Here is a 12,050-nt window from a genome sequence, read left to right as displayed (position 1 = left end):
GTAACTACGTCTCAAAAAAAAAAAAAAAGGTAAAGTCAAAAAACTTAGCCATACTTCCTCATTTGTGGTATTTTGTGGTTGTGTACACATGCTCTTCTACTCGTGAACAACAGGAGAAAGTGAGCCTGGAATTCTTGTTGCACATCTTTGTCTGTCACCCTCATCAGCAGTTTGGGGATTTGCAGCTGCCTGGGCGTTGGGCTTTCTGAGCCGGGGCTTTTGTGTACAGCTGAGCGAGCACTCGCATGTTGCTCACGATCCCAACACCGTTTGACCCTTGCTGTCCCTCTTGCCCACAGGAAGCCTTGGAATCCTGCCAGACTCGCATTTCTAAGCTGGAGCTCCACCAGCAAGAGCAGCAAGCTCTGCAGACAGACACGGTGAATGCTAAAGTTCTCCTGGGGAAGTGCATCAACGTGATCCTGGCCTTCATGACTGTCATCTTAGTGTGTGTGTCCACCATCGCGAAGTTCGTCTCGCCCATGATGAAGAGCCGCTGCCACATTCTTGGCACCTTCTTTGCCGTGACTCTTCTTGCTATATTTTGTAAAAACTGGGACCATATCCTGTGTGCCATAGAAAGGATAATAATACCAAGATGAAGCTGCTGGTTCCTGCCTTCAAGTTCTTTCAAGTTTTTTTTTTTTTTAAGGAAACTCTGTGCATACTACCGAATTTTACAATGAATGATTGCGCGGACTCGTGTGCAAGAAAAACTAGGGCTGTGTGGTGTAAATAACTACAGTTCTCTTAACTCGGTAGCAGTTGCCAACTCAGTCCTTGTACTTCGTTAACACGAATCTATGTCAGAGCTCTCCTACCTTGCTCACTGCCTTAATCAGACCGATTTCCTGCCCACCTGACTGGCCCAGCGTGGTAAACCTCTGTATATTGAGACCTTGGCGTAATTGGTGATCCAGAAGAAAGAGGTCTCTCTCCTAAGTCTCTGTCAGAATTGAGCTTCACAATTGCTAATGGTTGTTTTCTGTGAGTCCTATAAAAAGCAAGGATATGCATGATTCAGGGAATGAAGAACCACAGGCTTGGGCAGTGTTAAACACTGTGGCCTTTGGTCCTCGTGTGATCCACCCTGCTTGTCTCCAGGCAACCATAGGTCCCGTCATGTACTCAGTGTCCACAGTGGTCAGTCGTTTGTGACCCTGTAAGATGGAAATCTTATCACACACCTGTTATCCAACAAGTCTACCTGAGGGGTTTTGTTACACTTTAAATGGTAAGACATAGGGATTTATGAATGGAGCTTTCCCCTTCTCATACGCAGGCAACCAACACCTGATTTTATCTGAACTGGCTAGCAAATGCCCAGCCTTCAGAGTGTGCAGGAATGTTTTCAGATCCCTCATCAGACTGTGACTTTAACATTAATTTGGAATCCTGTGAGCACTACTCTGAAGGTTTGTGTTTTGGCAAATCTTTTTTTTTTTTTTTTTTTTTTGAGACAGTGTTCTGCTAAATATTGCCCAGGCTGCTTGCAAACTCCTTGCCTCAAAGGATCCTCCCACCTCAGCCTCCTGAGCAGCCAGGACTGCAGGCACAGGCCACCATGCCTAGCTGTTTTTTGGCAAATCTTGATTGTGATAAGCCCCCCTGGAGGATATGATTCACTTTATGTGATTCATTTTATTCACAAGTCTGTGAGGGACTGCAAAGCTTACTCAGGACATGAAAACAAATGATGGTCATGTTGCAGTTTTTTCCTTGAAGGACGACGGAATCGTAGCCTCTAAAGTTAAAGTGGACTGAGGTGTCAGAACACTGAAAGCATGAGGAAACGAGGACATGGGGTATGACTGAATGGCGGCTAGATTCGTGGGGGCAATTTACCTGGATGAAGACTGAGAGTGTCCTTTTCAGGATGTGAAAGGCTAGCTAGAGTAAAATAAATAAGTCCAGCGTTTGAGCCAAGGTTGCCCCCGTCTCTTAACATCTTACTGAACGTAAGTCCTGAGGTACTAGGATGGCCACACTGCCTCTGAGCTGAAAGCATTCAAAAGTTCACATCCCTGTTTGGGGGATACCGTTCACCACCTTCAGCCCAGATGATACTTTCCTTTAAATCTGTGTCTCTGTGTACATAACAAAGAGGAAGATGTAAACAACGTTCATGGGAACTGCTGTTGAGCCCCTTGTCCTACCACTCGCACCAGCTGCTGCAGGCAGGAAGGCATGTGAGTGCACATTTTCTTCCAGAAGACATCAGGTCTCCTGGATTCAAATTAAGGGCAATATTTTGCGAACAGCTCTTCTTAGGGAAATCTCCTGAAGGAAAAAAATGTGACAGAATGTGCCATAGTCTGAGAGAATGGAATAATTGAGCATTTAGTACAAAGTCCAGTGTATATGAGTTGAACTTAGGCAGCTCAAGCTTGCTTTTTTTTTTTAAGTGTGCAATTCAGTGGTTTTAGTAAATTCACAAACTTGTTCAACCATCACCACTGTCTAATTCCAGACTCATGCTTTTTTAAACAATAAATGTCATTTCATGAAATCTTTGGTGATAAAGTATTTTGGATTCAGGGAAGAGGGAATTACCAGTCCCACCCCCATCTCATGGCTGTCTCTCCTTTCATTGTCAGACTCCCCCTGGTCTCCCACTTTGATGTGTATACACTGATCGTTCAAGTCCAGGGGACAGATAAGGAGTCCAAGTGCAAGGCAGGGAGGCAGAGAGAATGTTGTGCTTCCTTCAGCTTTTGTATTTCAATGGCCAGCATTACCCTTTACCTGTGGGCATCAGACTCAGCATGGGCTGAGAGCTAAGTGTAACTTACACTCCTAAATGAAGCTGGGGCCTGGGTGGGTCCCTCTTGGTATCTGTGAATCTTTCCAAGCACCACTTTGGACACACCAGGGATTGAGTGCTGCTGTTAGTTTAGAGAATGAGAGATTTCTAACCCTTAGGTGAAGGGCTCTGGGATGGTCCAAGAAGATGTAGGCCTCATTCTCACACTAGCCCACACCATTCCAGTGCTCAGCCTAGCAAATGTGCTTTAATGCACACTTCTCAGACCTGTGATCCATGTATCTTCTCCCCAGTGACAGAAGTAGAGAAGAGAATGAAAAGCAGCACACTCTGTCCTCTCTAGTCTGGAGCTGTTAACAGAACCTGCTAGAAACTAGCTTTATTCTAACATACTGTAGGGTCTAAATCCTCCTACCTGGATCATGAATTCCTTTTAAAGAGTTCATATTTTCATTGACTTTCACTAAATGTCAAATAACCTTCTTTTCACTTCGATAGGCTCAACCTACCTGGCATATTTATTTCACAGTCTTGTTGAAAGTTCATGAAACTTTGTACTTTTTAATAAGATGATACACTGGAAAGAAACTTAATCTCTGCAGTTTATTCTCTCTTAAGGAATAAATACTCCCACTGTTTTCTTTAATGCGTAAGGAGATTAAATGACATTTTAGAAATATTACAATTAAAAATAATGATATAGCTATAACATATGCTGGATTTGGATATTTAATTTGTGTTTGTGTCAACTATAATCCTTTCTCCACACCTTTCATTTATGGTAAACATCTTGGGCCAAGCCCAAGATGAAAGTGCTTGTTGGGTGGGTAAGCACTGCTGGGTCACTCAGCAAACATTCCTGAGTGTAGATGCTGGACATTGGATTCTAGCACTGCATTTATCTGGTGACATACTGTCCTGTGGGTCTTGAGTTGGTTATTTCAAGTTCAAACTTTGAATATGATTAAACTGGAACACCCTCCCTCGCCCACCGCCAAAAAAAAAAACAAAAATGGAAACCCATAGTGAAACAGCAAAAAAGCACTTCGTTGCTGGGTTTGGACAATGAATGTGGAATTAGTCCCAAGTTTCTAGCTTGGCACAGTAGCCTCTGCCTGCGTGATCCTTGTCAGCTATTCACAGAAGGAAATCTGAAACTCTGTCTTTCATTTCAGCCGTGGAGGCTGTTATCCTTCTCTGTCAATTAGCATTCATGTGGTTTTCGCTCTTTCTAGCTCTGTCACTCTTGTTTTCATTTAAATATTGCCCCACTCTGTGTGTTTATTGCCTTGCTATCTCTCTAGCATATCAGGTTTAATTATGGGCTCAGTAATAATGAGGAACTAGCTTCCCTCAGGCAACTAATTACTTTTGTCTTTTTTGGTGGGATTGTGCCAAATTATTTTGCATTGAATGGGAACGTTTTTGCAGTGAATCCAGATATAGTTGTATTGGTTTGGAAAAACATTTAAATATATTTATTCATGTGTACATGTGCGATTAAACAACCTATTTTACATGTTTCTGTAATTCTGAGGAGTGGGCTGGGGGTGGGAAGAAATGGCATCACTTAAAATTCAGGGCCTATGTGAAGAGGTGTTTTAAAGTTAGCATATGCACAAAGGAACGAGTTGGTTTAAAAAGATAAATCACTGCAAAGAATGAAATTGGCTTATTCACATCAAAACTAGATAAGATGTTAAAAAAAAGATATGAAACAGAACTAACCTATAGTTTCCTGAAATCAGTACAATTCTATTTATAAGAAGCTAGAAAGTAATGCACCTTGATTGTTTTAGGAGTGATTTATGTGTTGCAATTTTAATTGATTTAAAGCATGTCTGCTGTGTTTGTCCTAAGAGAAATATTTCAACAAAACGTGCTCTGTGTTTGAGAGATGTTTAGGCAGTAGTTAGCAACTCTGAAAGTAGAAACTGGAAATGTTAATAATATTGTGAGGCTTGTTGCAGAATTTCCATTTGGTGAGTTACTACTTAGTTTCATGTCAGCCTAAAATTGTGAATTCCCTGTAGATTTTCACCCCATTGTGGTGTCATCAATGAATTCAAAGCGGGTGCCATTATTTTTTTAAATAAACACTTGATGTTAGCTTTGGTGTTAAATAAAGAGGTAGATTTCTTAAATTTTCACATTTGTTGGAGCCCATCTTAGTAGCAAATGTGTGTGTGTGACCAATTTTTTTCAATAGATTTTATATTTTAGAGCACTTTCAGGTTCACAGCAAAATTGAGCAGAAGGTACAGAGATTTCCCTTATGAACCCTGGCCACAGACAGGCATAGCTTCCCCTCCACATGAGCGACATTTCCCACCAGAGTGGTGCATTTGTTACACTTAATAAACCTGCATTGACACACATCATTATCCGCAGTTCATAGTTTAGGGTTCATGGTGGTGTCATTCTGTGGGTTTGGACAAATGTATGACTACATGTATCCCCCATTACAGTATCACACAGAATAGTTTCCCTTCCCTAAAAATCCTCTGTGCTCCGTCTATTCATCCCTCTCTCCCCCTGTAGTCAATTTTTAAATGAATCTCAAGTCTTCGATATTGTAGGAAGTTGGCAATGTGTGGCCCGTTGCTTGAGCCCTGACAGAAAGAAGGGTGGTTTATTCACAGTCCTGCTAAGATACTAGCGAACATGGCCTTGTGTTGAAAAAGGGGAAGTGATGGCGAAGACAAAGCAGAGCCTTCATGAGCTGGAATGAGACAAGAGCAATGCCAGTCCAGGTGGGCACAGGGCAGAGCACAGGAGGGAGCAGACGCCTGACTCCAGCAGTCGGTTTAGTGGGCTGTCTCCAGTTTGTCTGGGGCTTTGGTATCTACAATGCGCTTGATTTCACTGTGTGTGAACTCTCATGAACCAGTCCAGTGGTACAGATACCAGTGCTATTCCTACAATATTCCCCGTTTATCCTCAGGAGATGCCTGAAACCTCAGATACAACTGAGCCCTGTATAGACCATTTTTCTTATACATACATATGATAAAGTTTAATTTATAAATGAGGCATAGTAAGAGATTAATGACTAATAATAAAATAGAGTGATTATGGCCAGGTACTGTACTAAAGTAAAATAAAGATTACTTGAGCAGAAGCAGTTGATCTTATAACCAAGACAGCTGCTAAGTGACTCACGGTCGGGAAGCATCTACGGGGGTGTCCAGTTTTTTGGCTTCCCTGGGCCATATTGAAAGAAGAATTGTCGGCCGGGCGCGGTGGCTCAAGCCTGTAATCCCAGCACTTTGGGAGGCCGAGACGGGCGGATCATGAGGTCAGGAGATCGAGACCATCCTGGCTAACACGGTGAAACCCCGTCTCTACCAAAAAATACAAAATCTAGCCGGGCGAGGTGGTGGGCGCCTGTAGTCCCAGCTACTCGGGAGGCTGAGGCAGGAGAATGGCGTGAACCCGGGAGGCGGAGCTTGCAGTGAGCTGAGATCCGGCCACTGCACACTGCACTCCAGCCTGGGCGACAGAGTGAGACTCCGTCTCAAAAAAAAAAAAAAAAAAAGAAAGAAGAATTGTCTTGGGCCACATATAAAATACACTAACACGATAGCTGATGAACTAAGACAAAATCACAAAAAAACTCATAATGTGTTAAGAGAGTTTACAAATTTGCATTGGGCCGCATTCAAAGCCATCCTGGGCTGCATGCAGCCCATGGGCTGTGGGTTGGACAAGCTTGGTCTACGGTATAAATACACTGGACAAAGGGAGGATTCAGGTCCCAGTTGGGACAGTACAGGACACAGCCAGATCAGAATGGCCCACAGTTTTAAACTTACCAATTGTTTATTTCTCAAATTTTTCTTTCTTTTTTTATTTTAACAGCTCTTGTCACCCAGGCTGGAGTACAGTGGTGCGATTTCGGCTCCCTGCAACCTCTGCCTCCTGGGTTCAAGCGATTCCCCTGCCTCAGCCTCCCAAGTAGCTGGGATTACTGGCATGCACCACCCCATCTGGCTAGTTTTTCTATTTTTAGGAGAGACAGGGTTTCACCATGTTGTCAAGGCTGCTCTCGAACTCCTGACCTCAGGTGACCCACCCACCTCGGCCTCCCAAAGTGCTAGGATTATAGGCATGAGCCACTGCACCTGGCCTGTTTCTGGAATTTTTCATCTGCTATATTTGGATCTTGGTGGGCTACAGGTAAATGAAACCACAGAAGCAGCACCGTGGCTGAGAGGGGACTGCTGTATCAGCGGGTAGAATGGAAGCTCAGACACATGAGCCTTTTCTGAGGTCTTGGCTGGTGAAGAATTCATGACTCTGTTTTCCTCATCCTGCCTTTTTAGCCCTCTGCTTCCAGTCACTTCATGTCCTGACCAGTTTTCTACTTTGGTCACTCACCCTGTACAGACAGACAAACTAGAACTCTCAGATGATAGAAAAATTCTTAACTACAGTAGCCCATTCTGTGCCCTGGAAAATGGAGCATAGCTGAATATTTGAAAATCTTATGGGGAATAACTGTAATTTTGCACGCTATTGTCATTTGATGTCTGAGGATGAATACAGACAATGGAAGTGATTGAATGAAATATATGTCCAGCCCAGCATATTCCTAAATGTTGCATTAGGGAAAACACCTTACCAATTCTGTGTTTCCCTGAAAAAAAAAAAGAAACGAGGAAAAGTTATGTTAGTTGGTTTCAAGCTTCATTAAGCATAGTACCATAGAATAAAGCAATATTTACCAGTTTTAAGTAATGTATGGATTTTTTCTTTTTTGAGACAGGGTCTCATTTTGTCACCCAGGCTGGAGTGCACTGGTGCCATTATAGCTCATTGCAGCCTTCATCTCCCAGGCTCAAGTGATCCTCCTGCCTCAGCCTCCCAAATAGCTGGGACTACAGGCAAGTGCTACCATGCCCAGCTAATTATTTTATTTTTTGTATAGACAGGGTCTCACTTTGTTGCTCAGGCTGGTGTTGACCTCCTGGGCTCAAGTAATTCTCCCACCTTGGCCTCCCAAAGTTTTGGGATTACAGGCATGAGCCACCATGCCCCACCGGGATTTCTAATATAAGAAATTATTTTGGGCCGGGTGCTGTGGCTCATGCCTGTAATCCCAGTACTTTGGGAAGCTGAGGTGGGAGGATTGCTTGAGCCCAGGAGTTCAAGACCAGCCTGGGCAACATAGTGAGACCACCCCCCTGCATCTCCAAATAAAAAAAAAAAAGAATTAAAAAAAAAAAAAGTTATCTTACACATCTGAGGAGGTCCATAGTCACCATTTGACAAAATAACTTAAAGTCTTAATAACAATTAATAATAGCCTTTTAAAATTTGCAGTTAGGTTTATGAATATCTGCAGCCCCACATACAGAGTTACTTTCTAATAGGTGTGATTATGAGATGTAGAAATTTGTGGGTCATGTAAGGAGCATGACAATACTAAACAGCACCTTTCTGGGCATTCATAGATTTGGGATAATGCCTGGCATTCTTTGAAATTTACTGTGTGCAATGTACTGTGCCAGGTGCTTTACTTGCACTATCAAATGTAATCATTCCAACACCCAACAAGACAGGCACTATTATTTCTGCTTCATAGATGAAGAAACCGAGGTTCAGAGAGGTAAAGTAGTAACATCAGGCAACAGGTACTGGGGGATCCCCAAGCTTGTGTGACTGTAGCCTACATGGGTGACTGCTGCCCTACACTGTAATAGAGGGAATTGAGCAACTGGTTTCTTGTCAGTCAGGGATCACTTTTAATCCTAGGACTATAGCAGGACAACTGAGCAGGACTATAATTTGTAATGAATAATATGGTTACAAATTGTGCATTTCCATCTTCATGCTGCTGGCCATACTAGGTGAGGGCAGAGATACCTGAAGCCAGCATCCTTGATTTTTGAAGAGCCATGAGCTGACAGATTTGTGGACAAAGAGAATGGAAAGCGATTAATTACAGAAACTTTTACACACTCCCTGGCTTCCTGAGATTCTTGAGGTATATAATTGGCAGTTGACGCGGCTGAGTGTTTCTCAGCTTTTTTGCTCAGCTCTGAGATGGTGAAGTCCCTGGTGGCTTCTGCTCTGAGGCTGCATGACATCTGCTACCATCTGTGGTGGCGACCTCAGAAATCCCTCTCCTTGCTAAGCCAGCCAGCATCTCTCCCTTGCTAGGCCTTTAACTTGACTAAAGCAGTTAACAGGAACATGTGTCAGCCATGTTAACAGCTGTTTTGTTGGTGGTTACTCCACTCTGGCTTAGGCATTGATAATTGGATTTCTTTTTTTTTTTCCTATTCTGCTTTAAAATAAGCCTCTGAGTAGTAGAAGGAAAATAAAGTCATGTACTTTCTGGTCTGTACTAGCAGTAAGGGACTCCATTTGCTAAAGAAGCTCTTGGAGGCCTGGATCCTTCTCTGATTCTTAGACTGTCAACGTCACAAGCAACAGTGCTAGCCTAGCCTTCTACCAGGGGTTTCCTCCCAAAGTGGTTTTGAATTCTCTTCCTTCATCATATCTCTTCTGTGTTTTGATGGCCAGGTCTTGTAGCTCGAGGGAACAGTGAACTGTAAGACCCCAAAACTTAGGCCACAGGTAGAAGTTTATACATCCCCACACACAGTGGCTTAAGCCCGCAGAGACCCAAAGACATGCTTGGATTCAGAAAGGTGGCTGTTCCCAAACATGGTCAGAATTGTTGCAAGATGACTTCCTGCTATGCCTTGTCAACAAGAAACAATTGACTAAGAAAATCCATGGAGGCCAGGGAGGGTGGCTCACACCTGTAATCCCAACACTTTGGGAGGCCGATGCGAGTAATTACTTGAGGTCAGGAGTTCAAGACCAGCCTGGCCAACATGATGACTGTCTGTACTAAAAATATATATATATATAAAATAGCAGGATGTGGTGGCGGGTACCTGTAATCCCAGTTACTCAGGAGGCTAAGGCAGGAGAATCGCTTGAACCTGGAGGCAGAGGTTGCAGTGAACCAAAATAGAGCCACTACACTCCAGCCTGGGCAACAGAGTGAGACTCCACCTCAAGAAAGAAAAAGGAAAGTCCATGGAAACCATGAATGAAAGGGAAGGGAGGAGACCCTTTCAGTCAATAAACAATCATCCTCAAAGGAGAAGGCGGAGGGATGCAGGAGGCCGGTGACTGGCTCTCTGGGTGAGCTGGAGAGTGGCAGCTGTGTCGCTGGAGTGGGCAGGGATCCTGCCTGGCCAGCTGCACTCAATCTTCTGGGTTTCTGGTTCACAGAGCTGGTTCACAGCCTCCCTGAGGCTATCGACTGTGCAGGCTCCAAGCCAAGCTGGGGACTGCTTGGCAGCCCCAGTGAACCCTTTCTACTGGGGACAGATTGAGCTGTCCGACAGGGCAGAACGTTTCAGCTCCTTGGCAGCTGTATATCCTTGAATGTAAATCACTGCATTTGCTTTCTCTTGTCAGGGATATTCTTGTGAGAGTGAATCTGTTAGTGTGAGTCAGTTTCCCAGGAGTGGGCACCTAATAAACTGATAAAGGCATTTCTGAACTCCATGACATGTGGGAAGCCCAGCTCAAAACTCGGGGACTTTCCCCTTACTGGCAATTTGATTAAATGAGGATGAGGGGATGGGAGGGGTGGTGTTTCACCTCTTAGAATCACCCCTTCCTAAACTGTTAACTGCCTAGGATTATAGGGATTAGATGAGATAGTAGATGCTCAATAAATGCATTAAATTATTGAAGGCCTGGGGTGCCCAAGGGCCTTCAATAATTTAATGCATTAATTAATTAGTTTATTTATTTGAGATGGAGTCTCAGGCTGGAGTACAGTAGCACGATATCTGCTCATGCAACCTCCGCCTCCCAGGTTCAAGCTATTCTCCTGCCTCAGCCTCCTGAGTAGCTGGGACCACAGGCATGCACCACCATGCCCGGCTAATTTTTTGTATTTTAGTAAAGACAAGGTTTCACCATGTTGGCCAGGCTGGTGTCAAACTCCTGGCCTCAAGTGATCTGCCCATCTCGGCCTCCCAAAGTACTGGAATTACAGAATTTAATCCATTTATTGAGCACCTACTACATGCCATGCACTGTTCTAGGCAGAGTACAAAGCAATGTTCTTATCCTCTTGGAGATTACATTCTGGTGGGGAGAAGTCAGATGAAAATAAGATAATATTTGGAAGGGGAAGGCCCAGGCTCTTGGTGTGTTAAACTTACCTTGATATCCTTACAGAGAAAATGAACTTTCTGAGTGTTTCTTTGAATTTTCAGCTCAATTTCATAGATAGCTGTACGGCACAGCTGAGTAGACTCTTCCAAAGTAGAAATATTTCTGAGTCAGAGAGACTCAGCACAACAGCAGGAGCCCTGGGAAGACCTGGGGTGGTTCTGTTTGGAAAGGGGATTAGATGCTCCTGGTACTCCTGCTCGAGTGTTTGTGGCTTGAAATGAATAACATGCAAATGAACACCTGGGGCTGAGTCAGCAGTGAGTAACCCCTCTGCCGGGACGCCCAGCCCCAAGGCATACACAAGGGCCGCCCCTGCTGGCTTCTGCACCCTTGAGACGCTTCCATAGCAGCCTCTGCGCCTGACCCCAGCCCTTGCCCATGCCACCTGCCCAGTCAGAATTCCAGATCAGGCCAGTGGGGCTCTGCTGATGAAAACAGCATTACCTGGAAGCCTGGGACTTCAGTGTTTCTTCCCGCAGCAAGTGCTGAGGAAGCCGCTGCTTTCCCTGGCACCCCTTGCTGAATAGCTTCCCTTCTGCAGAGGGCTGGGGTCCCCACTTCATCAGGCCTCAGCTCTCCCATCGGCTCACCCCTCCTTCTTCACACCACTCCACCCCTCTGTCCAAGACAGACTCTCACACCTGGGCGCCCTGCCCCTTCTGAGAGCCGGCATCTCCTTCCTCAGCACCTGTTTTCCAGTGGATTCATTTCAGCACCCACAAATGTCCAGTCGCTGATGTCCTAAACCTACTTTTATGATCCTGCATTTCCTCAACTCACTGCTCCTTCTCTTCCCTGTCACTATCACGTTTCTTAAAAGAATAGTCTCCACTCCTCTCTCCCAGGATTTCTTAATCCACTAAAACTACTGTCAGCCCCAACACTTCCCTAAAACTTCTCTCAGTGGGGTCACCGAGGTCCCATTTGCACATCTGGTGCATGCTTCATAGCCTGTGTTTTACTAAACTTCTAGTCATTTCCCTTTGCAGTGCTCCCTCCCGTCTGAAACATTTTCTTCCCTTGGAAATCCCTTCCTTTCCCTTCCCCTCCCCTCATCTCCCCTCCCCTCCTC

The 12,050-nt window shown here is 44.5% G+C and overlaps 1 protein-coding gene across 1 annotated transcript in view; it reads left to right on the top strand.

Annotated features, from left to right (window-relative positions):
- TMCC3 (transmembrane and coiled-coil domain family 3) overlaps positions 1 to 3,469 on the top strand; it is a 48,606-nt gene extending 45,137 nt beyond the window's left edge. The window contains exon 4 of the mRNA XM_017868399.1: positions 300 to 3,469. Within this exon, the coding sequence (XP_017723888.1) occupies positions 300 to 602 (303 nt within the window). The 3' untranslated portion in view covers positions 603 to 3,469. The remainder of the gene's footprint in view (positions 1 to 299) is intronic.
- Positions 3,470 to 12,050: the final 8,581 nt, after the last annotated feature.

Source organism: Rhinopithecus bieti, unplaced genomic scaffold (assembly GCF_001698545.2).
Source record: "Rhinopithecus bieti isolate Rb0 unplaced genomic scaffold, ASM169854v2 scaffold_2453, whole genome shotgun sequence".
Taxonomy (NCBI): Eukaryota; Metazoa; Chordata; class Mammalia; order Primates; family Cercopithecidae; genus Rhinopithecus; species Rhinopithecus bieti.
The sequence above is the reverse complement of the archived record's forward strand: the minus strand, read 5'-3'. Positions and strand labels throughout refer to the sequence as shown.